This window comes from Rutidosis leptorrhynchoides, chromosome 11 (assembly GCF_046630445.1).
Source record: "Rutidosis leptorrhynchoides isolate AG116_Rl617_1_P2 chromosome 11, CSIRO_AGI_Rlap_v1, whole genome shotgun sequence".
NCBI lineage: Eukaryota > Viridiplantae > Streptophyta > Magnoliopsida > Asterales > Asteraceae > Rutidosis > Rutidosis leptorrhynchoides.
The window spans coordinates 313,565,102-313,591,940 of NC_092343.1; the positions used below are offsets into that span (position 1 = coordinate 313,565,102).

The 26,839-nt window shown below is 33.6% G+C and overlaps 2 protein-coding genes across 2 annotated transcripts; one reads left to right on the plus strand and one right to left on the minus strand.

Annotated features, from left to right (window-relative positions):
• The first annotated feature begins 7,288 nt into the window (after positions 1-7,288).
• LOC139876523 (ammonium transporter 2) lies at positions 7,289-10,049 on the plus strand. The gene is made up of 4 exons (XM_071863859.1): positions 7,289-7,924; positions 8,532-8,817; positions 9,155-9,258; positions 9,525-10,049. Exons 1-4 carry the CDS (start codon positions 7,292-7,294, stop codon positions 9,948-9,950), a joined length of 1,449 nt encoding a protein of 482 aa, XP_071719960.1. The 5' UTR covers positions 7,289-7,291; the 3' UTR covers positions 9,951-10,049.
• Positions 10,050-21,834: 11,785 nt separating this feature from the next.
• On the minus strand, positions 21,835-22,962 carry LOC139875667 (uncharacterized). Its single transcript, XM_071862983.1, has one exon. The coding sequence runs from the start codon at positions 22,960-22,962 to the stop codon at positions 21,835-21,837; it is 1,128 nt and encodes a 375-aa protein (XP_071719084.1).
• Positions 22,963-26,839: the final 3,877 nt, after the last annotated feature.

Consider the following 26,839-nt stretch of genomic DNA (forward strand, 5'->3'; position numbering starts at 1 on the left):
TTTGAAGCACTTTATGGTAGAAAGTGCAGGTCTCTGATTTGTTGGAGTGAAGTGGGGGATAGACAGATTACGGGTCCGGAGATTATACAAGAAACTACCGAGAAGATCATCCAAATTCAACAACGGTTGAAAACCGCCCAAAGTCGACAAAAGAGCTACGCTGACATTAAAAGAAAAGATATAGAATTTGAAATTGGAGAGATGGTCATGCTTAAAGTTGCACCTTGGAAAGGCGTTGTTCGATTTGGTAAACGAGGGAAATTAAATCCAAGGTATATTGGACCATTCAAGATTATTGATCGTGTCGGACCTGTAGCTTACCGACTTGAGTTACCTCAACAACTCGCGGCTGTACATAACACTTTCCACGTCTCAAATTTGAAGAAATGTTTTGCTAAAGAAGATCTCACTATTCCGTTAGATGAAATCCAAATCAACGAAAAACTTCAATTCATCGAAGAACCCGTCGAAATAATGGATCGTGAGGTTAAAAGACTTAAGCAAAACAAGATACCAATTGTTAAGGTTCGATGGAATTCTCGTAGAGGACCCGAGTTCACCTGGGAGCGTGAAGATCAGATGAAGAAGAAATACCCGCATCTATTTCCAGAAGATTCGTCAACACCTTCAACAGCTTAAAATTTCGGGACGAAATTTATTTAACGGGTAGGTACTGTAGTGACCCGAACTTTTCCATGTTTATATATATTAATTGATATTGATATTTACATGATTAAATGTTTCCAACATGTTAAGCAATCAAACTTGTTAAGACTTGATTAATTGAAATATGTTTCATATAGACAATTGACCACCCAAGTTGACCGGCGATTCACGAACGTTAAAACTTGTAAAAACGACATGACGATATATATATGGATATACATATGGTTAACATGAGATTATGATAAGTAAGTATCTCCATAAGTATATTAACAATGAGTTATATACATATAAACAAGACTACTAACTTAAGGATTTCGAAACGAGACATATATGTAACGATTATCGTTGTAACGACATTTAAATGTATATATATCATATTAAGATATATTAATATATCATAATATCATGATAATATAATAATTTAACATCTCATTAGATATAATAAACAATGGGTTAACAACATTAATTGAGATCGTTAACTTAAAGGTTTCAAAACAACACTTACATGTAACGACTAACGATGACTTAACGACTCAGTTAAAATGTATATACATGTAGTGTATTTAGATGTATTAAAATACTTTTGGAAGACTTCAAGACATATATCAAAACACTCATACTTAACGAAAATGGTTACAGTTACTTTCCCATTCTTTTCTTTCATCAAGAATTCTAGTCGTATTCTTACCCGTATTATACACAGCTTCAATACGTACTTACTATGGGTATATACCAATAGGAACTAGCATGGGATTCCACTATTGATTATGTCATGTATGACTAATCAATTTTAACTTCTACCATGAGCTAGTCAACTAACTAGAACTCCTTTTAACCCCACTCACCACTCACCAATTACCACTCATCATTCACTCCATTTCACTTCCAATTCTCTTTCTAATTCTCTCTCAACACACACACACACACACTATTATGAATGTATTTTTTCAGTAGTTAATCATCATCTTCATCAAAAATCACTTCAAGAATCAAGCTATAATCATCATAGGAAGAACACTTCAAGAACACTTCAAAAATCCCTTCAAGTTTACTAATTTACTTCCAAGCTTTCTAATCCATTCCAAGTAATCATCTAAGATCAAGAAACCTTTGTTATATACAGTAGGTTATCTTTCTTATTCAAGGTAATATTCATATTCAAACTTTGATTCAATTTCTATAACTATAAACTATCTTAATTCGAGTAAAAATTTTACTTGAACTTGTTTTTGTGTCATGATCCTACTTCAAGAACTTTCAAGCCATCCAAGATCCTTTGAAGCTAGATCATTTCTTGTCACTTCCAGTAGGTTTACCTACTAAACTTGAGGTAGTAATTATGTTCATAACATCATTCGATTCATATATATAAAACTATCTTATTCGAAGGTTTAAACTCGTAATCACTAGAACATAGTTTAGTTAATTCTAAACTTGTTGGCAAACAAAAGTTAATCCTTCTAAATTGACTTTTAAAATTAACTAAACACATGTTCTATATCTATATGATATGCTAACTTAATGATTTAAAACCTGAAAACACGAAAAACACCGTAAAACCGGATTTACGCCGTCGTAGTAACACCGCGGGCTGTTTTGGGCTAGTTAATTAAAAACTATGATAAACTTTGATTTAAAAGTTGTTATTCTGAGAAAATGATTTTTATTATGAACATGAAACTATATCCAAAAATTATGGTTAAACTCAAAGTGGAAGTATGTTTTCTAAAATGGTCATCTAGACGTCGTTCTTTCGACTGAAATGACTACCTTTACAAAAACGACTTGTAACTTATTTTTCTGACTATAAACCTATACTTTTTCTATTTAGATTCATAAAATAGAGTTCAATATGAAACCATAGCAATTTGATTCACTCAAAACGGATTCAAAATGAAGAAGTTATGGGTAAAACAAGATTGGATAATTTTTCTCATTTTAGCTATGTGAAAATTGGTAACAAATCTATTCCAACCATAACTTAATCAACTTGTATTGTATATTATGTAATCTTGAGATACCATAGACACGTATACAATGTTTCGACCTATCATGTCGACACATCTATATATATTTCGGAACAACCATAGACACTCTATATGTGAATGTTGGAGTTAGCTATACAGGGTTGAGGTTGATTCCAAAATATATATAGTTTGAGTTGTGATCAATACTGAGATACGTATACACTGGGTCGTGGATTGATTCAAGATAATATTTATTGATTTATTTCTGTACATCTAACTGTGGACAACTAGTTGTAGGTTACTAACGAGGACAGCTGACTTAATAAACTTAAAACATCAAAAGTGTTGTAAATATATTTTGAACATACTTTAATATATATGTATATATTGTTATAGGTTCGTGAATCAACAGTGGCCAAGTCTTACTTCTCGACGAAGTAAAAAATCTGTGAAAGTGAGTTATAGTCCCACTTTTAAAATCTAATATTTTTGGGATGAGAATACATGCAGGTTTTATAAATGATTTACAAAATAGACACAAGTACGTGAAACTACATTCTATGGTTGAATTATCGAAATCGAATATGCCCCTTTTTATTAAGTTTGGTAATCTAAGAATTAGGGAACAGACACCCTAATTGACGCGAATCCTAAAGATAGATCTATTGGGCCTAACAAACCCCATCCAAAGTACCGGATGCTTTAGTACTTCGAAATTTATATCATATCCGAAGGGTGTCCCGGAATGATGGGGATATTCTTATATATGCATCTTGTTAATGTCGGTTACCAGGTGTTCACCATATGAATGATTTTTATCTCTATGTATGGGATGTGTATTGAAATATGAAATCTTGTGGTCTATTGTTACGATTTGATATATATAGGTTAAACCTATAACTCACCAACATTTTTGTTGACGTTTAAAGCATGTTTATTCTCAGGTGAATATTAAGAGCTTCCGCTGTTGCATACTAAAATAAGGACAAGATTTGGAGTCCATGTTTGTATGATATTGTGTAAAAACTGCATTCAAGAAACTGATTTCGATGTAACATATTTGTATTGTAAACCATTATGTAATGGTCGTGTGTAAACATGATATTTTAGATTATCATTATTTGATAATCTACGTAAAGTTTTTTAAACCTTTATTTATGAAATAAAGGTTATGGTTTGTTTTAAAAATGAATGAAGTCGTTGAAAAACGTCTCATATAGAGGTCAAAACCTCGCAACGAAATCAATTAATATGGAACGTTTTTAATCAATAAGAACGGGACATTTCAATTAATGGGGTTCAACGGACGGAATGTTAAGCCTTGATAATTGGGTGCTCGTGAATATTAACTTTTAGAATGTACTACTATTTCATCAATGTTGCAAATCTTATGGTTCGACTTACTTTTACTCACTTATTTACTTAAACCTATGATTTCACCATCGTTTTTATTGACAGATTTCTATGTTTTTCTCAGGTCTTTGAACGATATGTGAAACATGCTTCTGCTCATTATTTGATACTTGCTTTGGATGTCGGGTATATGTGCATACATGGAGCGTCTATTGACTTTATTTAAAACTGTGTCGCCTAGATTTCATTTGTACTTGTAACTTTGTAACGAAACTTTTGGTTGAACAATTATTGTAAACTTGGGAACAATCTTTATTTAAGAAATGAAGGCGACATATTTTGGTCAAACGTCATTTTAAAGACTTACGACCACACAATGGGACCTAAGTAGTCGGCGCCGTCAATGACGATTTGGTCGGGTCGCTACAAAGGACCTGAGATAAAACATGCAAAACTGGTCAACAGTAATGCTGAGTGAATCTACATGTTTAAGTATTCAGTATTAGAGCACGAGATTTCGTATAATACATTGTAAAAGTATATACATTCCAATGAGCACTTGAATACAAAGTTTAACACAATGAGTAGTATAACACAACGCGATTTCCTTTACCCCCATCTAAGTATAAACTTGTTCAATTCTACAGTTTACGAAGTAATAAGCACCACAATATGTAGCAGTGAGGCTGTCAAACCTAACACATCTGTCCTTATGATTCGCGCTGACATAAGTAACTATCGTATTCAAGCTAAGGGAGTCCTGAATAGAACTCATATGTATAAAGTTTAGTACTCGTCTCTAACTTGTAAAACAGTTTGAAAGTAGCACGTATCTCATCCCAAAAGTAAAAGTGTAAATGAGACTGTAGACTTACCTTGAGTGCTCTGTAAGTATTGCAAAAGCAAAGTAATGTTGGACAGTTATGATCGTGTAATGCAATCTAGATGTAATATCATGTGGACACATAAGTCTATCTTAAATATATGTTGGTCCATGGCGTGTTGTAACAACCCTGATTTTTTCGTTACTTCCGTTAACCTTCCGTTAGTTTATTTAACGGCGATTATTTAACTTTTATGTGTTTATGTGTAATAAATGCATACTTGATCTTCGGAGGGTTACAATAATTAATATGGGTTGATATTAATTCAAATAAAAATTTCGGATAATGAAATACGATAAAAACGATACGATTTTGATAATAGCTTTTTGAGCGACGAAACGCTCGGGTTTATTTTAATAATTAATTTGATTAATTATTAACTTTTTAAAATATTTAATTTATTGGGTTTTTAATAAATTAAGCGATTGGTTGCGTTTAACGATCGGGTTAGCGTTCCGGGCCTTCGGTACGACTAAACGAAACTTAAAACGGACAACGATTACATGGAATTGCAAAACGAGAGCCCGGGAACCCCCCACTTGGGCCATTCGGCCAACCCCTCCCCCATTCCCCCTTATTTTCTAATTTGGACTTATTTGCACTAGTGTGGTGTTTAAGGTTAGGCCCTAACTAATTATATTTAACAAGCAACTAATAGAAACTCTTCCCCATATTTTTTTTAGTCGACTTTTTGCTCCATCCCTCCCTTGTTGCTGCCGTCGATCACCATCACCACTACCACCATCAATTATGTTTTTGGTATAGTTGAAACATGGCTTTAAGTGATGGATCATCACCACTTTGCCAACCATTTCGAAATGCAATTCCACGACTCTAAACAAATGACGCATAAATCCACGAAATTCAGCCATTAAAGTGAGTCAAGTATCTTTAGTGTTTTTGAAGATTAACTTATTGAACAAATGTTGAATGCTTTTAGAAATTAAATGAGTTTTGGTGTTATGATTAACAAAAATATGAACTCTACAAATAAAACAAATATCTACAAATTCAAACTAAAACTAATTGCAATAATGCACTAGGATGATAGGGTTGCAGTCTTGCATCAATGGTTCAGCAATAGGGCATCTTTGCATCAATAATAGACTTAAAATTGTTGGAATCCAGAAAAGTATTGAAACTGGCGTTTGAAATGCCGGTTTCAGTACAATCAGCAAAAAGTAGGGCACACGTAGGAAAAACTGACATTTAAAACGTCAGTTTCTGATGACGGAGACCAAACCGATATTCAAATGCCGGTTTCCATACGATTACAAAGTTAAAAACAAATAAAAAATAACTATTTCTGTAAAGTACTTAAAAAACCACTATTTCAAAAGAATAAAAAAATTCAGTTTAATCTTGCAAGAATAGTTACCTTGAGCAAAAAGTCTTAAGTCGGTCCATGGTTTGTCGCTACAATGTGGAAGTAGTCCTCATGTAATGAAAGCACGAACATTAATGTGGACATGATGCGGAAGAAACATTTTAATCTATAATTATTAATTGAACAATATAAATAAGAAAAGAAGTTGAAATATCAAAGGTGTGCCAATAATCTAAAAGAGCGCAGCCTCAAATACCAAAGACACTTGAACTTCTAGAACTTTGGAGGGGTTAAAGTCAACTAACTTTAAACGCGGACGATTGTCACTCGATATATTCATTTCATGGATGGTAACTTTTAACTCACATCACATTTACTAATCAACTAATTAGTTGTGAGTATTTTTTTTACATAAACGATCACAACGATAGAGTAAAAGAATAGAATATAATGAAGAACACTACTACAAGAGAATAGAACATTGGAGCGTCGCAATAGTCAAGACGTCATCGAGACGGATGACGACCAACGTTGACTATTTATTTAAATATTCAAACATAAACATATAAAATTAAAAGAAATACATTGTGTTTAACTAACGTTGCGTTTGAAATAATTATATTGGAAATGTTTATTCTTAAAATATACAAAAAGCCAACATTTGTCAACATCTGTATCATGTCTCGACCATTTCAAAGTTTTTGAGCGTTTTAACTTTTTTTTTACCGCTGTTTAATGGTTGACCATTTTTATAATCGTGTTTAGATTTGTTGCAGCGGTACAGTAGTAAATCTGTTGCAAATGTTTCAACGTTGGAGCACGAACTTTAATAAATTTTTTCATTTTCAGCACGGAAAAATACTAAAATAAACACAATCAACTAATTGTATAGGTATCCATAATCCACTTCAACGAAGAAGTGAACATAGCTGCCTCAAAGTTTGAAAAACGAAAAAGAACCCCACTAGCCTCCAAAGACTTTTGGACTTTTGTAGTCGTTCAAGTCAACTAACATTAACAGGAACATTTTTAAGTATAAAACACGCACAATTGTCACCATAATTTATTAATAAAAATTCTTTAGACCAACAACAATGCGGGCATACGAACCACACCTACCGGGTGTCCCCGAATGGCTAAACAAAGGGGATAACGCATGGCAAATGACAGCATCTACACTAGTCGGGCTTCAAAGCATGCCCGGACTGGTGATCCTGTACGCGTCCATTGTCAAAAAGAAATGGGCAGTTAACTCAGCGTTCATGGCCCTTTATGCATTTGCAGCCGTTCTCATATGTTGGGTCCTACTCTGCTACCGTATGGCTTTCGGTGACGAGTTGTTGCCTTTTTGGGGAAAAGGTGGACTAGCGTTGGGTCAGAAATACCTTATACGACAAGCCGAGGTGCCGAAAAGCACTCATTATTACAAAAATGGTAGTGTTGAAAGTCCAAAAAATGAACCGTTTTATCCGATGGCTACACTTGTGTACTTTCAGTTCACTTTTGCAGCTATTACTATGATTTTGCTTGCTGGTTCTGTTCTTGGTAGGATGAATATTAGGGCTTGGATGGCTTTTGTTCCATTGTGGTTGGTTTTTTCGTACACCGTTGGTGCGTTTAGTTTGTGGGGTGGCGGTTTTTTGTATCATTGGGGTGTTATTGATTATTCAGGTGGTTATGTAATTCATCTATCATCTGGGATTGCCGGTTTTACTGCAGCTTATTGGGTACGTTTTAATTTAACAACATCTCAATTTTTTAGTATATATGACCCGCTTGGACCCATTTCGACCCAATCTGACCCATTTCGACCCAATCTGACCCATTTGGATCCATTTAGAAAAATTGACCCGTTTGATCCATGACTCATTTCTAATCAAAACTGTTTTGACTCGTAACCCAAAGACTCAACTTGACCCGTTTAACAGGTAAAGCTAGCTCTTATACACTTCACATTCGTGAGATTGAATATTATTTATTGTTGATATATATATATATATATATATATATATATATATATATATATATATATATGCTTGCTAAAGTTTAGTTCAAACTAATGTAACCTAGCAATGAGAAAACTTGTACACTTGTAAAACTTTATTTAAAGAGCCATTTGTTCAAACAATTGACAAGTATATATACGAGACTACTCACATGTTCATTTAAGTAAAAAGAAATTCCTTTACGGGGTAAACTTGAACAGGGAAAACCTTATTCTGTTTCGAACTGTTTTAATGGCCAATGATCAAGCTTACAAATTATAGTCAATAATATTAATCACAGAATTCTATTATACTTATGCACTTTACGTATGAATATATATTAATAAAGGTTGGACCGAGATTAAAAGGCGATAGGGAAAGGTTTCCTCCAAACAATATATTGTTGATGCTTGCCGGGGCAGGATTACTATGGATGGGATGGTCTGGATTTAACGGAGGAGCACCGTATGCAGCCAACATTGCGGCATCTGTAGCCGTATTAAACACAAATATTTGTGCGGCTACAAGTCTTCTAGTATGGACCACTCTTGATGTGGTTTTTTTTGGAAAACCGTCTGTTATTGGAGCTGTTCAAGGCATGATGACAGGTCTCGTCTGTATTACACCCGGAGCAGGTTTGTTTGATGCATCCATTTTTACTTGATAACAAAGTCACTTGATCATAGACATGTTTGTGATTAATCAGAGTAGTCGGATATAATAATGGATTTTATAAAGAAAAGTATGGTTGAAAAAAAACAATTTACCAACACGATCCAAAATCCAACCGAAAATCTTAACTAAAATTTTCTCCGATTAAATTTTATCTATACTCACTTAAGTCTTTCCTGATTGATTATGATTATGTAGTAAAGTGAACACTTATAATGAGATAAATAGAATACTATAATTGGTGTATATAGTTGTGAAAATAAGCACATAGTTTACTGTAATTTGGGTTTTGAAATGCAGGGGTGGTCCAATCATGGGCGGCGATTGTGATGGGAATACTTTCCGGTAGCATTCCATGGTTCACCATGATGATCCTCCACAAAAAATCATTTTGGCTTCAAAAGGTACTAATCTACCCTTCCATCATCTCTTTGTTTTCATTTTTTCTTACATTATTCATTCGATCTCAATTGTTGATTTCTCGTAATTCCCAAACATTGCATATTTTGAAACTTTGAAACACCTTTTTTTTTTTTGTTGTTGTTGTAATTTTAAGGTTTTCAAAATAATATTCAAAGACTAATGAAGATCTAGATATTTAAATTATCAATTAAAATTAATAACATCAAAGGACATTGGTCTAACAATAAGAGAGGAACTCTTTAATTAGGTTGACGACACGTTGGGTGTGTTTCACACGCACGCCGTAGCTGGTCTATTGGGAGGATTGTTAACGGGTCTACTAGCCGAACCAACCCTATGCAGCATAGTTTTGCCTGTAACTGGTTCAAGAGGTGCATTTTATGGTAAAAATGGAGGAACACAATTTCTAAAACAAATAGTAGCCGCCTTATTTGTGATCGGATGGAACCTTATATCAACAACCATTATTCTTCTGTTCATTCAAGTATTTATTCCGTTACGAATGCCTGATCACGAGTTGATGATTGGTGATGATGCTGTTCATGGAGAAGAAGCATATGCATTGTGGGGTGATGGTGAGAAATATGATCCAACCCGACATGGGTCGATATTCGGAGCAGCAGAGACGATGCCGGAAAATGGTGCAGCTAGAGGAGTTACTATTAACTTATAGGTTATTTGTTTTAATCGATATTGTTACAAATTTTGTATTGTGTAATATGTAATATGTGTATATTAATTAATTGATTGCCTGAATATAGAATATGCTACACGTGAGATTGGGTATTATTGTTGTATTTGTATTTCTTTCGATTTTAGGATGCTAAGTTTGTAGGGATTTAAAATTTTTTTTTTTTTTTTTTTGAACGTCAACATTTATTCAAAATAGCCTCTCTAGCAAGCTATTAGAAGAGGAAATAAAAGAGTTACAAAGGGTTAACAAGCCAATTGTTCCAAGAAATATTACTTTTTTTCCTTTATACTTTAACCACATATAAGAAAAAGTACGAATTTGATCAAATATCGAGTTTTTCCTTAGTTGAGCAGCATTAAAGACAACGTCATTAACCGCCATATCATCCATAAGCAAGCCGAAGCAATAACGTATAACTTCATCTTACTCCGAACATCCGTAACATAATCATCATACCAGTCCTTCCACTCACTCCAAGAGTTGCAAATAGGCATAACATTATTAATCCAAATACGAATAAGCCTCCATAATGATGAAGCAAATTCGCATGAGTAAAATAAATGTTCCAAAGTTTCCATGTGCAATGAACAAATAGCACAATTCCCCGACGATATATCAACACTGCGTATAGATAAATTAACTCGATTCGGAAATCTATCCAAGATTAAACGCCACAAAAATATATTCACCTTTCGAGGGATAAAATTAACCCAATTGGTACTTGGCGTAAGAGAAGGGAGAATAGCCGCCTCAATGAATTTTTGAGTTGAATTAACTGAAAATAACCCATTTGATGATATAGAACAAGTCCATGAATCTATTGTTGAAGATAGGTTAATATGACCAATGTTATCAATCATATTTTGAAGAATTGCCAAATTCCTAGCACCAATGTTTTCACGACTCCAATTCCATTGCCATGAACCATTGACCCATCTTTCCGTAAGAGTACAATCCTTATTCTGTTCAAGGTGATAAAGTCGATTGAAACGTCTCATAAGAGGACCTCCATCGTGCCAACAGTCCTTCAAAAAAAGAACCGAACTACCATCACCTATTTTTTTACATATAGAATGAAATGGAACAATTTGCCTACTATCCAAGTATACAAAAGAAGATGCAATTTGTGGCCAAAATCCACTCCCTTTGCACTTTGAAGGAAAGAGAACAGAATCTGATCCATGAACAGAGGTGATCACTTGAACCCAAAGATCATTTGGGTTATGTAAAAAATGCCAACGCAATTTATAGAGGAGACTTAAATTAAAAGCTTTAATACTACCCACACCAAGACCTCCTTTATCGAATGAAGATAATACAGTCGGCCATTTAATCCAGTGAATTTTTCGATCTGCACCACTACTACCCCAAAAAAATGACGAACGAAGCATTTCAATAACGTTTAACACATGCTCCGGACACTTAAAAATAGATAAAAAGTAAATTCCAAGGCTCCCTAGTACCGATTTAATCAAAGTGAGTCTCCCACCACTTGAAATAAGTTTCACTTTCCACATTGCTAATCTCTTTTTAAATCGATCGATCCAACTATTCCAGTTAGTGATAGGAGACATATTCAAACCAATAGGTATACCCAAATATTTAAATGGAAGAGAAGCCGCAACACATCCATTTTCATTTGCAATACGAGTAACCTCACTTGAATCAACACCAATGCCATAGATGTTAGATTTATTACAATTGATCTTCAGTCCAGACATATTGTAGAATTCATGGAAAATGCACATTAACTGAGTCAAATTTGCTTCACTCCAATCCGCAATAACGATTACATCGTCAGCAAAAAAGAGATGTGATAATTTGATACGTAAGTCACCAACTTCAACTCCTTTAATTCTCCCATTGTCTATCTCTTTCTTCAACATTAAATTCAGCCCTTCCATGATTAAAATGAATAAAAAAGGACTCACTGGATCACCCTGTCGAAGACCTTGTTTAAAGGAAAACTCATTAGTTGGACTCCCATTCACCAAAATGGAAGATCTAGAGGAAATCAAACACATCCGAATCCAGTCTCTCCATTTAGATCCAAATCCAAATAGATCAAGAAGATGGTCTAAATAATCCTAACGCACCGTGTCATAAGCCTTATCAAAATCTACCTTGAAAATCATAAGTTGACTATGAGTTCAATTATACCAAGAGATAACTTCACTCAAGATCAATGGACCATCAAGAATCTGTCTCCCGGCAATGAATGCGGATTGTTCTTTACCCACCACCTTATCAATGACCAAAATTAACCGAATAGCGAGAATTTTTGAGATAATTTTGTAAAGAATACCAATGAGAGAAATCGGACGAAAATCACAAACGTGTTTTGGATTTTTGATTTTGGGAATAAGTGTCATAAAAGAACTATTTGCTCCTCTAGGAAATTCAGCATTCATGAATATAGCTTTAACTTCTGTACAAATATCCGATTTAAGAAGCTCCCAATATTGTTTAATAAAACCAAAACTTAATCCATCGGGACCTGGAGATTTGTCGTTACCACAATCACATATTGCTCTCCTAATTTCCTCCTCATTAACCTCTCGTTCAATAGAGGATGATTCCTCCACAGATAACTTATAATCAGGAACAAGGGGAGTAAAGGATCGTGTTGGAATAAGATCTGATGAGTCAAAATGTTTTACAGGAAGTTAGAGTCTGGAAGTTAGAGTCTGGAGATGCAAGTTGCAGAATCTGTTTGTGTGAACGGTTTAATTACTTGGTAAAGAAGCTATGGGAATTCTGGAGATCTGGATAAATATTTAGAAGATCACGTTTTGATTTGATATTATCTCTAGAAGATAAACACTGATTTGTTTAGAATATTAATAAGTTTTAGTTTATCTTTTCCTATCTTTTAGTCAAGTAGTTTTGGAAACCAAATCTTGGAGATTTGGTTTAACCTTGTATAAATAGGGGTACGATGTTCATTGTATTTTGTATCTCTCAAGCACGATTACTTTGTCTTTCATATTATATATCATTCGTGTTCTCTCAATTTTGTTCATATAATTTGTATCTATTGTTTATTGAGAGTTTAGTGTTCATAATCAAGTTATTGTGAACTAATAACTGGTATCAGAGCAGGTTTGGTGTAAATCCAATTCGGTAATCTTAAAACGATCCATATATTGTTCAAAGATGTCCTCCAGTACCATCCCAACTCCAGTTATGGCTGGTAAAGGAGTGCCAATTTTCGATGGCACAGACTTTGCAACCTGGAAACTAAAAGTTCTATGGTTTCTTGGTTCGATTCATGAAGATGCTGAACAAGTCCTTACAGTAGGACCTATTATACCTGGTACAATGGTTGAAGCTGTTCCTGCTACAAGTACTGCTTCTGCTCAACCTGCTTATCTTCGTGAAAAACCAAGAGATAAGTGGACAGAAGCAGAAGCCATAAAGTTCAAGCTTGATAGCAAGATAAGAAGTATTATAGGTAATGGTGTTACTGTTCCAATTCTCAGGAAGATCAGTCATGCTAAAACTGCAAAAGCTATGTGGGATCTCTTGCTTAATGACTATGAAGGTGTCACAGTTGTTAAGACTCAGAAGAAAAAGAATCTGATAAGGTGTTATGAAAATTTTGCTGCTCAGCCTAAAGAATCATTGAGTGATCTTCATTCAAGATTCCAGGTTCTGATTAATGATCTTGAAAGTGTTGGTGTAGAGAAAACACAACAAGTGTTGTGTCAAAAGTTCATTGAACTGTTACCTTCAAACTTTGAATCTGTGATTACATCAATGGTAATCAGTGAAAAGATAGACACTTATGAACTAAGTGAGTTGTTTGGCATATTGTCAAACTTTGAAGAATCACAGTTGAAGAACAAGATCAATGCTAAGAGAGTTGTTAAAGATCCAGAAGCTGCATTGATAGCTACTACTAAGAAGAACAAGCAATTGTTCTCTAGTTACTCTAGTAGGGTTGATTCTGAATGTGATGAGACCTCTGATGATAGTGATTCTGATGTAAATGAGGAGATTCAGGATCTGGAAAGTCAAGTGGCTCTTTTGACTCAAAGGATTGAGCAGAAGAAGTTTGGTTTTAAGAAGGGTAAAGGCAAGAGTTCTTTTGATCCAAAGAAAGCTAAATGTTTCAAGTGTGGCAAGGTAGGTCATATAGCTGCTGATTGCTGGTCCAAGAGTGAAGGAGGTTCAAGTTTCAACAAACCTGTTGACAAAGCAAGAAAGTATAAACTCAAGTACAAGAAGATGAAAGGTGAAGCAGAAAAGTTGAAGAATAAAGAACAGGAGAAAGCATTGTACACAGAAGCATGGGAAGATGAAGATTCATCATCTGATGATGAAGAGGATAAGTGTCTGATGGCTATAATTGAAAAGGATAGTGAGTCTAGCAAGTTTGAGGAAGATTTGAAAGCTATTGAGAAGATGGATAAAGACTCTACTTGTAACAAAGGTTCTGCCTATAAGGTACAAAACTTTGTAAACTATCTTAATAATGAAAAAGTGAGAATGTTTCAGTATTTGTTGCTTGATTTCAATTGGTGCTTAGAAGATAGTGACAGGTTAAGAACACAGATCATTGAGCTTAAGAACACCATCAAAGATAAAGATGCTGAAATTAAAGTATTAAAAGAATGTGAGGTAGAACTTGACACATACAAAATGGCATATTCAGAAGAAACTAAACGGTTAAATACTGAATTAGGAAGATCAATTAAAAAGGCAAACCATTATGAAAATATTTGCAAATCTTGGTGTGTTTCTTCCAAAAAGAATTCTGATGCTATTGCTAAGCAAGTACCAAATGATGTCAAAGCTATACTTGGTGAAAACTACACATTAGATAATAATGTGGAAGTTGATCCTATTATATTTAAGCCTGACATTTTACCAAATACTTTTATAAAATTTGATGGTGAGAGAAAAATTTTAACTAATGCTTTTGTAAGATCAACTGAGTTTGTAAAATCATTAGAACCTGTTAAACCTTCAGAGACTATAATTTTAGACTGTAGAAATCCATCAGAGTCTGAACTATTGAAACCTTCAGACTCTAACAGTTTAGTCTCTAAAAGTGAAAGTGTATGTTCTGACCTAGAATCTGACACCCAAGAATCAAGTAGCATAAGTGATACTGAATCATCTTCTGATAGTGTCACTTGTCCAGATCCTAAATGGTCAACTAAAAGAAAGTCAAAGTCAAAACAGGCTAAGACTATTAAAAAACTGAAAAGGAGAATTTCAAAGCTTAGTGAAAGATTAAAGGGTCAAGAAAAATTCTCAAAATCATCTTGTTTTCCTGAAAATTTCAAAAAGGTATGGAAACCTAAAGTTTGTGAAAATAAAGGTGTTTTGAAAACAGTGATGGATAAGTTGATCTGGATTGGTAACAAAGCTTTTGTATGGAGAGTTAAATACACTCCATCTGAACCCACTGCAAAGTGGGTTCCCCCTAAGATTTAATCATTTTTCTTTTGCTTGTGTCTTGTGTAGCAGGGTAATAAGTGGTATTTAGACAGTGGTTGCTCAAGACACATGACTGGATGCAAAGAGCATCTTGTAGGGTTTGTAGAAGAAAAGGGTCCTTCTGTGAGATATGGTGATAATTCTGTTGCAAAAACTATTGGTTATGGTACTGTTATTGCTGGAAGTGTGTCATTCAAGAAAGTTGCTTTAGTTGAAGGGTTAAAGCATAATCTGCTAAGTGTGAGTCAAATTGCTGATGAAGATTGTGAGATCAGAATAAGAAAGAAAGCTGGAATTATTTATGATCCTAAAGGAAGACCAACTCTTGTTGCCTGGAGATTTCAAAATGTGTATATGCTGGATTTGGATTCTGTTGATTCTGAAATTGAAACATGCTTGTATTCTCAGTCTGTTCCAGAACTTAATTGGCTTTGGCATAAAAGGCTATCTCATCTGAATTTTAAAAATATTAATGAGCTTTCCAAAAAGAAGCTTGTTAGAGGTTTGCCTCAGCAACCTTTCAAGAAAGATAAACCTTGTTCTGCTTGCATTATGGGTAAACAAACCAAAACAAAGTTTCCCTCAAAATCCCTAGCTACTATTAGTGATCCACTTCATATGCTTCATATGGATCTTTTTGGTCCAATGAACACTAGTAGTCTAGGTGGGAAAAGATACACTTTGGTTGTTGTTGATGAGTATTCAAGGTTTACCTGGGTTATCTTTTTAGCTGCAAAGAGTGATGCTCCTGAAGAAATCATTAATTTAATCAAGAAAGAGCAGGTTCAAAAAGGTGTTCATGTTAAACAATTGAGAAGTGACCATGGCACTGAGTTCAAGAATGTTACTTTAATTGAATTTTGTGAAGAATCTGGAATTGGTCAAAATTTCTCAGCTGTTAGAACTCCACAACAGAATGGAGTTGCTGAGAGAAGAAATAGAACACTTATTGAGGCAGCCAGAACCATGTTATGTCAATCAAATGTTGCACTCAGATTCTGGGCAGAAGCTGTCAATACAGCTTGTTATACTCAAAACAGGTCATTAATTGTGAAGAGACATGGCAAAACTCCCTATGAATTGTATCATAAAAAGGTGCCTACTATTCATTACTTTCATGTATTTGGATGTAAGTGCTATATTTTGAATCAAAGGGATCAGCTTGAAAAGATGAGGCCAAAATCTGATGAAGGTGTGTTTATTGGTTATTCTTCTGTGTCTAAAGCATATAGAGTGTATAATAAGAGGAGGATGAAGATTGAAGAATCCATTAATGTTTCCTTTGATGAAAGTCCCATTGAAATGGATCAATCCTCTAGTTCTGAGCATTCTGCACTTGGTGAATTGTCAAATTTAATTTCTGGTAACAGTACTCAGACTCTAGATTCAGAGTCTGAGACAGATGAATTTAATTTGTCTGGACTGAAACATTCTGCAGATAATGCTCTCACTGAAGAAGTTCAACAAGAAGATGAGCCAATTGTTATTCATGAAGATGATCAACCCTCCAATACTACTGTGAATCCTGTTGTTCCTATTAGAAAATCTTCTAGAAATATTGTTATTCCAAAGCATCTTGAAGATTATGTTATAGATCCTACTGGTTTACCTAAAACTGGTTCTTCATCTCAGACACCTGTGTCTGATTTTGCAATTGCTAATTATTGTTTCTTCTCAAATTTTCTTTCACTCATTGAACCCAAAGAAGTAGATGAAGCATTGTCAGATAATGATTGGGTTGAAGCTATGACTGAAGAATTGACAGAGTTTGAAAGAAATGATGTGTGGGAATTGGTTCCAAAACCTGAAGGTAAAACTGCAATTGGCACTAAGTGGGTTTATAGAAACAAGGTTGATAAAGATGGTATTGTGGTTAGAAACAAAGCAAGGTTGGTGGCTCAAGGGTATAGACAAGAAGAAGGTATAGATTATGATGAGACATTTGCTCCTGTTGCTAGAATTGAAGCAATCAGATTGTTTCTAGCTTATGCCTCAGATAAAGACTTTGTGGTGTTTCAAATGGATGTGAAGAGTGCTTTTCTGAATGGTATTTTGCAAGAAGAGGTGTATGTGAAACAACCTCCTGGTTTCAAAAATAAGAAGTTTCCAAAGCATGTTTACAGGTTGAAGAAAGCTTTGTATGGTCTGAAACAAGCTCCCAGAGCCTGGTATGATACTCTGTCAACATTTCTTTTAGAAAAGAAATTTTCTAGAGGAGCTATTGACAAGACTCTATTCATCAAAAAGGAGAAAGGTGATGTGTTACTGGTTCAAATTTATGTTGATGACATTATTTTTGGGTCTACTAATCCAACTTTGAGAAAATGGTTTTCAGATATAATGTCAAAAGAATATAGGATGAGTAATTTGTGTACTCTAAACTATTTTCTTGGGCTTCAAATTAAGCAAAGTCAAGAGGGTATTTTTATTAACCAAAGTAATTATGTTTCTGATATGCTTACTAAGTTTGGTTTTAAAAATTGTTCCACTTTAAGAACCCCAATGAGTATTTCTGAAAAGCTTGATAAAGATGAATCTGGAAAACCAACTTGTCAATCAACCTATAGAGGTATGATTGGATCTTTGTTATACTTAACTGCTAGTAGACCTGATATAATGTTTGCTACGTGTATGTGTGCACGTTATCAGTCAGATCCTAAAGAGTCTCATTATAAGGCTGTGAAAAGAATTTTTAGATACCTGAAAGGTACTCCTAACCTGGGTCTTTGGTATGCTAAAGACTCAGGGTTTGATCTAATTGGTTATACAGATGCAGACTATGCAGGTTGTAAGTTAGACAGAAAAAGCACATCTGGTGGTTGTCAATTGTTAGGTGGCAAATTGGTGAGCTGGTCAAGTAAAAAGCAGAATTCAGTTGCTACTTCAACAGCAGAAGCTGAATATGTAGCTGCAGGGAGTTGTTGTGCTCAATTGCTTTGGATGCAACATCAGTTATTGGATTTTGGATTATCATTAACCAAAACTCCAATCATGTGTGATAATGAAAGTGCTATTGCGATTACTGAAAATCCAGTGTTTCATTCCAGGACTAAGCATATAGAGATCAGGCATCATTTTATAAGAGATTGTGTTGAGAAAGGCAAAGTGGTGTTAAAACATATTGGCACAAAAGATCAATTGGCAGATATTTTCACTAAAGCACTTCCTGAAGAAAGGCATTTTTATCTTCTTGGACAACTTGGAATGTTAAATCCATCAGCTGAAATGTTGTCCAGTAATGAAATTTCTTGAGTCTGAATTATTTTCTTAGAGTCTGGGTGACGTAATATTGTTCAGAGTCTGGGAAAGTTTACTCAAGTGTATTTTTGTGTATAAATTTGTTTCCTTCTTTCGTCAAATAAAGTTTTTTTTTAAATTTCGTTTTTAGGCTAATTTTTTTTTATTCTATTTCCTAAAATAAAAGGGTCAAATTTGGTATTAATAAAGGGAGTTAATGGTAACTTTTTAAAATTTTTTGTCAGGAGTATTAATTTGATAATGATTGTGTCAATCTTTTTGATAACTTTCTGTTATGATGCATTGGGTCAATCTTGGCTGTGCAGACCAACCTGCAGATTCTGAGCAATCAGAGTCAAAGTTGTTACCCAAGAATTGAATTGAATTGAATTGTACAAATTGCCATTCTCGAGTATCTTTTCCGCCCTACACCGACACCGGGTTTAGTTGGCTCGGTAATTTTACTCGACGTGTGGTTGTTTCGAAACAGGGAACAACTTTGAATACACAAGCTTGTAACCCGCGGATGAACCGCACACTAGAGCCTTATTGGGGCTAAAACCAATAACGAGAGCCTTTTTGGTATCATTGGAATTAACGGTATACTCCACCCCATGATGTTACACAAACAGAGCAGGCAGAAGGGATGGATGAGGAAATCCCACTCAATTCAAACCCACCTTCTCCCACTGCTCAAGAACAAAATTCTTCATTAAACAACCTTGTGAGCTCACCAGCTCATACTGAGAATATTCACATGTCTGCAAACCTAGTTGTTCCAGCACCCATAGATGCACATCAAACATCTATTAGGCAAGGTGCTGCAAGTGCAACTCCATCACCTCTGCTAGAGGTTGGTGAGGGGAGTACTTTAACCCAGCCTAAACCATCTAGGATAGTGAGCTTGGATAACCTCATTACAGTTACTGAATTAACCCCCTCAGATAACTTAAATCAAGTCCCAATCCTGGACTTATCAAACCAAACTCAAGACCAATCTATGGCTAAACTTACCTCAGACATCAGTCTGCCACTCCACTCTCCAAATGTCCAATCCTTACACATTCTTGCACAGGCTGCCAATGCTTCATTCAGATCACAGGATGAAGTACAAGTCTCAATAACTTCTTTGTCCAAGGATCACTCTACTTCACAACAGGTAAGTGTTGAGGACATACAACCTTTATTAATCCCAACTGGTTCTACATTGCAGACTGAGGCACCAGTCACAGAGGTTGGCTTTTCTCAAGCTTTGACTTCTATGGCTCAGGAGTTTGATGACAAGCTTCAGGGTGTGCAGTCACAAATTAATAAACTTCATTCTAACTTTAATAATAATTTGGTTTCAAGTAATGAGGTGTTGGAGGTTAGGAGGTTGGTTGGGATTGTACAGGGTTCTGGTGATATTGCAGGTTTTGGTGATCGATTGAGCAGTTTGGAGGCTAAGATGCAGGGTGTTGAAGAAATTAAAGAGTGTTTTGCTGGTTTTGCCTCAGATATCAAGTCTATTAAGGATGATCAAGCTGAAATTTGGAGATTCTTATCTGCTCTCTCTCAAGATGATGTCAAAAAGGGGGAGAAACGAAAGAGGCTAGCTGCAGGTGGTGATGGTGAGTCTTCCAAAAGGGCTCATATTGAGGGGGAGTTACAGGTTGAGGGGGAGAATAATGATAATGAAAGAACTGAAACTGAAGCTGAGGTTATCGAAACTGAAGTTGTTGATGCTGAAGTTGTTCCAATGGTTGAAGATGAGATTGTTGTTAGAGATGATGGTGATCAAGTTAGAGATGATGGTGATCACGCAGTTTCTCAAGAAAATGTTGAAAATGTTCAAGTTGTGGTTGCAAATGTAAGTCAAATGGGTACAGGTGATGGTGTTGACACAGGTGAGGATGTACAAATGAATGTTGAAGAGTGTGGTGCTAGTGTTGATCAATCTGGTGTTCAAACCGATGTTGGTGAAAGTGGTACTCAAATCATAGTTGGTGGTTAAGAAAGTGTTCTTGATATTGCTGCTGCTCAAGAGAGGCTGAGGTCTTTGATGAATAAAAGGTTTAGGTTTAAAAGGTATGAAGGAGATGTTGTCAGTGTTGAGATTGTGAAGATTGAAACTGAGGTGAATTTGTTATTAACCATGACCCATTTGTCTGATAGAAGAATAAAGGTGAAAGTGAGTCATATTTTGAGACTTGGTTTTTGTGAATGGAGAGGGTTGGCTGTTTGTATTCAAAGATGTGAGGGAGATAAGGAAATTGTTGATGAAGTGTTTAAGAAAGTTTGTAATTTAGTTCATCTTGTGTTTGAAGAAGGTTTTATTAGCTCGAAGGACTATGAAGTTTTCTGTAGTATGTTCAATTTGGAGATGAAAGAGAGAAGATTTAGAGGACATGTTGGTAGATACTCTGTTCCAGAACATTTGCAGTTCATTGATGAATGTTATGTTGAATATCTAGATGCTCTGATGATTAAAACGACTAGAAACCAAAGGATGCTGATTAGAGTAGAGCAGTTTGAAGGTGCTGACATTAACTTGTTGCTTGGACTGTTGACTAGGTGTACGAATGAACAGAATCATCCTTTTCGGGTTAAATTGTTGAAACATTTGGAAGGTAAGTTGTTTATGTTGAAGAGCATTAAGTCAATGAAGAGCAAATGTAGGTTGATCGAAAAAGAGCTTGCAAAACTGAAGAAGTAGAAAGGGTAGTTTTTGACATCATCAGATAGGGGGAGATTGTTGGAATAAGATCTGATGAGTCAAAATGTTTTACAGGAAGTTAGAGTCTGGAAGTTAGAGTCTGGAGATGCAAGTTGCAGAATCTGTTTGTGTGAACGGTTTAATTACTTGGTAAAGAAGCTATGGGAATTCTGGAGATCTGGATAAATATTTAGAAGATCACGTTTTGATTTGATATTATCTCTAGAAGATAAACACTGATTTGTTTAGAATATTAATAAGTTTTAGTTTATCTTTTCCTATCTTTTAGTCAAGTAGTTTTGGAAACCAAATCTTGGAGATTTGGTTTAACCTTGTATAAATAGGGGTACGATGTTCATTGTATTTTGTATCTCTCAAGCACGATTACTTTGTCTTTCATATTATATATCATTCGTGTTCTCTCAATTTTGTTCATATAATTTGTATCTATTGTTTATTGAGAGTTTAGTGTTCATAATCAAGTTATTGTGAACTAATAGATCGAAAGGCAGAAGTATGCTCAAACTTGAGTTTAAAGTAATCAAAAAAAGCTTTCTTTACAAAGGTGAGATTACTAACCCAAATACCATCGATGAAAATTCCTTGAATGGCATGTTTGAATCTTTTCTTCTTAAGGATTCGATGGAAGAATTTTGAGTTTTTATCACCTTCCATATCCCATTTTATTCGAGACTTTTGAAAAAAATCCGATTCTTCAATAATTTGCAACGATTCCAACTCCTTAAAAAGATTAGTTCTTTCACTTCTATCATCTTCTGAAACAGTGCCATTATCCATTCTAAATTCAATCTCATCTAGTTTTTGCTGAGTAATATACTTTCTATGAGATTCAACAGTCCTTTTTTCTATAATCCAAATCTTTAATTTGGACTTCAAAAGTTTGAGTTTAGAATGAAATTGTAAGACAGCCTCCATCTGATTCCATTCGCATGTAATGAAATCTGTAAACGTTTCTCTATGTGTCCATGAGTTAAAATATTTAAAAGGTATTGGCCCATAATCAGCATGATCTTCAACAAGAAGAAGAGGTAAATGATCAGACCATCTTCTACATAATGGTTTTAGTTTAAGATCAGAATGTACATCAGCAACATGTTGTGTAATAAAGATCCGATCTAAACGAGACATCTTGGTGTCAAACTTGTTCATCCATGTAAAATTCCTTCCACATAATGGAAGATCAATTAGCCCTGCATCTTCAATGAAATTATTAAAAATAGATGCATCATGTGGAAAATATTCTGAACCAAATCTTTCATCTTCATGTCTCACTGAATTAAAATCACCAAACACTATATAACAACCCGGGTTGGAATTCATAAAATCAAGTAATCTACCCCATAGAATTGATTTGTCATTGAAATTTTGAGGTGCATACACATTAATCATATAACACTCCAAACCTGACATGATCCACTTACCCTTCTCAATAATGTAGTTAGCATGACACCATAAACTACTTTTAACGAAACTATTAGGATCCCAAATGGAAATCAAACCACCTGAAAAACCTCTTGAAATAGATATAGCATAATCAAAAGAGTAATTACCCCAAAGAGTCTTAAGACGATGAAGTTCAAGCTTAGGCATCTTTGTTTCTTGAATACCACAAAATTGAATGCAATTAGAATAACATAACTCTTTTAACCAGACTAGTTTTCTCCTCCTTTTCGACCCCCGAATATCGATAGAAAGTAAATTCATTGATCAACTTTAAGAACACCAAGAGTATGTGAAAGGTTATTGAAAGCCCTTTCACAATCAGAAACATCGTATCCAAGTTTTTTTCCAGTGGAAATAAAACCTTGAATGGAATGATAAGTAGATACCTTATCGCCTTTGAAGATGTCAGAATTATCGATAGATTTTCGCCTTACCAAATCATCTTGACCAACAGAAGACTGAAATTCCATTTTGTCATCAATATACTCCTTGGACAAATCAACACAAACCTCCGTATCTTCCTTTGCCAAATCATTAATAGATTTGATGGTGTCATCGATAGTTTCGTCATCATCATCATTAATAGAGTCGTCATCTGAAGGCAATTCATCATCATCAAATTCAACAAAATCCTTATCTTCTGGACAAAGTGGATCTATGTTGATAGACCATGAACCAACTTCATTTACACCAACTTCATATTCCACTCCATGAACAATAACAGTAATTCTTTTCGAAATGAAATTACGGGACTTGGTAGCAATACATGCTCGACTGTGACAACCCCGCCAAAATCGCCATTGACGCGGTACGTTAACATCTGGTCCCATTGCGAGGTATTGACATCTAGATGATGCACAGTGATGATTTTGAATACAAAGTCTTTCAACTTATCCATAAATGACTCGTTGTAATGTTGTTTTCAATTAGCAAATGCACAGCGAAAGCAATTTGTAATACCTGAGAATAAACATGCTAAAAAGTGTCAACCAAACGGTTGATGAGTTCATAGGTTTATCATAAATCATGATTTCTGTATTAGTATTAGACAACAAGATTTAGTTTAAAGTTGATTGATATAGAAATATCAATCTAAAAGTGTTGCTGTTGTTTGTAATATCGCGACTAAACAAAAGTTACCCCGTGACACCTTGTACTGTCAGTGTCGTTGAATCATTATTATGTATCCAATGACCAACGGTCAAATGGACAAATACGTTACTCTCAATAGCGTTATTCACAATAATTAAGTTTGCGGTATACAAAGCAATTAACGATATTACGGCAGGGATTTAGCATGACAAAGCACGTATTCAACATAAATAATAATTGAGTACTTGTGTATAAACGTAAGACAGTTATAAAAGTTGCGCATGTATTCTGAGCCCAAAAATATATATAAAAAGGGAGCTATGAAAACTCACAATACGATATTTCGTAGTAAATATGTGTATGATGGCACTGAACAAGTGCAGAGTTGACCTCGGATTGACGAACATATATCAATTATATATATTAACACATATAATTGTAATCGAACAAATTTATATATATATTAGTTATATAAATTTATTAGTTATGCCATTTTTATATTAATAACATATATGTTTCATATATTCATTTTATAGATAAAAATATCAATTTTGTTATGTTATATGTATTAAATATATTTTTATATATACATATCATTTGTTTGTTAAAATAGTAATTATAATAATACTAAAATAATATTAGTAATGATAAAATTAATAATAATGATAATACTAATATTAATAATAATGATAATAATATTAATGATAATTTTAATAAAAATGTTATTTTTAATAAAAATGATAATTTTAATAAAGATGACAATTTTATTTAATCATAACTTAATTATATTTATATTCCTGTTACTCATAAACGTACTTATAGTTATACTTCTCGGTTGTAATTACTTTAACTATATTCATGATCATAATCATAATCCTATTTATTTTAACATTCATAATTTTAATCATATTAGTAACAATGATATTAATAATAATAATTATAATTATAATTATAATATCAATATTAGTATTAGTTTAATAATAATAATAATAATAATAATAATAATAATAATAATAATAATAATAATAATAATAATAATAATAATAATAATAATAATAATAATAATAATAATAATAATAATAATAATAATAATAATAATAGTTTTAAAAAGAAAACTACCTCAAATAAGCCTTTAAAAAAATGCATCAAGCCGGGCTTGAAACCCTGACCTTTCGTTAACCCGACACTCGCCCAAACCAGCTGAGCTAATCTATTTATTTGTTTTTATTTTCCTATTAATCTATTTAACTCGACTTTCTGTTTCATCTTCTTCACAGCACAATTGACAGAATCAAAAACCATTTTAATAAAGAGTTTATGATTTGGTTTTAGGTTTATTCAAACGAAGCAGAAATGATTATATGTGGTGATTGGGATTAATCAGTAAACGAGAAAAGAAAAAAAAAAGGATGCTGTATCGCGAAAAAAATGAAGAACATGGAATTTGATTTTGACATTGAGACCGTTTTAGATGAAAATTTCTACATGAATTAAGTTTAAAATCCTTCCTAGAAACTTCCTAAATCCTCAATTTAACTTAAATCATTACAGAAACTTCGAATTTGTTCAAGAACAATTGTTTGACTTTTAAATTTAAAAACTTTGACTCAGAAATTCGTACTCGATTTTAGGAATTGGGAGCTGAAATTTTACAGAAAGATTCACTAGAGGATTCCTAACAACACTGCATTATTAGATTTTGAAATACAAATCGAAGACTAGCTTTTGTAATAATGGACCAAGAACAGAGGTATCGACTTTTATTTCTTGAATTTCTGTTTTATTTCAATCAGATAGGAGCTGTTAATCTTAATGTAACTTCGATTCACTTTGTCAACAACAATGAGCTGCTTGTTTGTTATAATATGTATTTGTGTCGACATAGTAGCACGCAGAAGAAGGAAAAAAATAATAATAAAAATATAAAAAGCAGATTTATAAAATCAGTACATTGTTTTTGACTTTTTTTATTTGATATTATTATTAAATATATTAATAAATATATTAATAACTAATTCAAAATATATTATTAATAATAATAATTTGATAATATTGTTAATAATAATAAAGGTAATAATAATGATAATAATAATATTATTAATGATAATAATAATTATAAATTGTATTATTTTTATATTAATATTAATAACTATATTAATTTTTAATGATAATGGTAATTATAATTATAAAAATAATAATAATATTAATAGTAATAATCATAATAATAACTAAATTCATAATTTTTCTACTAATTATAATAATAATGATATTAATAATGATATCAATAATATTAGTAATATTGATAATAATATAACAGATTAAATGTATATATAATTATTTATATTTAATTATTTATATATACATATCTATTTACAAATAATTGTTCGTGAATCGTCGAAAATAGTCGAAGTTGAATGAATGTATGAAAACAGTTCAAAAATTTTGAGACTCAGGATAACAGTCTTTGCTTATCGTATCGAAAGTATTAAATCATGTTAAGATTTGACTTAAAATAAGTCGAAATTTTCCGGGTAGTCACATCGACCAATACATTTAGGCACTTTACTACTAAGATCAAAGAAAAGAAAACGACCAACCGCATTTGCAGATTTCTTAAACGCCCCAGAATTCCAAGCAACCGAAGGTAACCCGTGAATTTCAATCCATATTAAGCGTTCATCGGTGACAAAGTTCATTGAATATGGGTTGATAGAAGCAAATATCCCCTTAAGATTTGAATTAATCTTGAAGGCAGAACACACTTCAACACTTTTAAAATGAATAGAAGCCCATAATCCTCCCACATAATCCACTTTAAAAACATCATAACCTTCTTCTTTACAAATTCTATGAATGCAATTAAGAGTACCAACATCCCTAACCTTTACCAAATCAATTTCGAGAGAGTTAGGAACTTGAGACAAATCAGAAT

Excerpts from the sequence above, each read along its gene's own strand:
- LOC139875667 (XM_071862983.1), bottom strand. The coding sequence starts at position 22,962 with ATGCCTAAGCTTGAACTTCATCGTCTTAAGACTCTTTGGGGTAATTAC.
- LOC139876523 (XM_071863859.1), top strand. The coding sequence starts at position 7,292 with ATGCGGGCATACGAACCACACCTACCGGGTGTCCCCGAATGGCTAAAC. Across the intron at positions 7,925-8,531 it reads GTTTTACTGCAGCTTATTGG|GTTGGACCGAGATTAAAAGG; the intron begins GTACGTTTTAAT and ends ATATTAATAAAG. Across the intron at positions 9,259-9,524 it reads AATCATTTTGGCTTCAAAAG|GTTGACGACACGTTGGGTGT; the intron begins GTACTAATCTAC and ends CTCTTTAATTAG.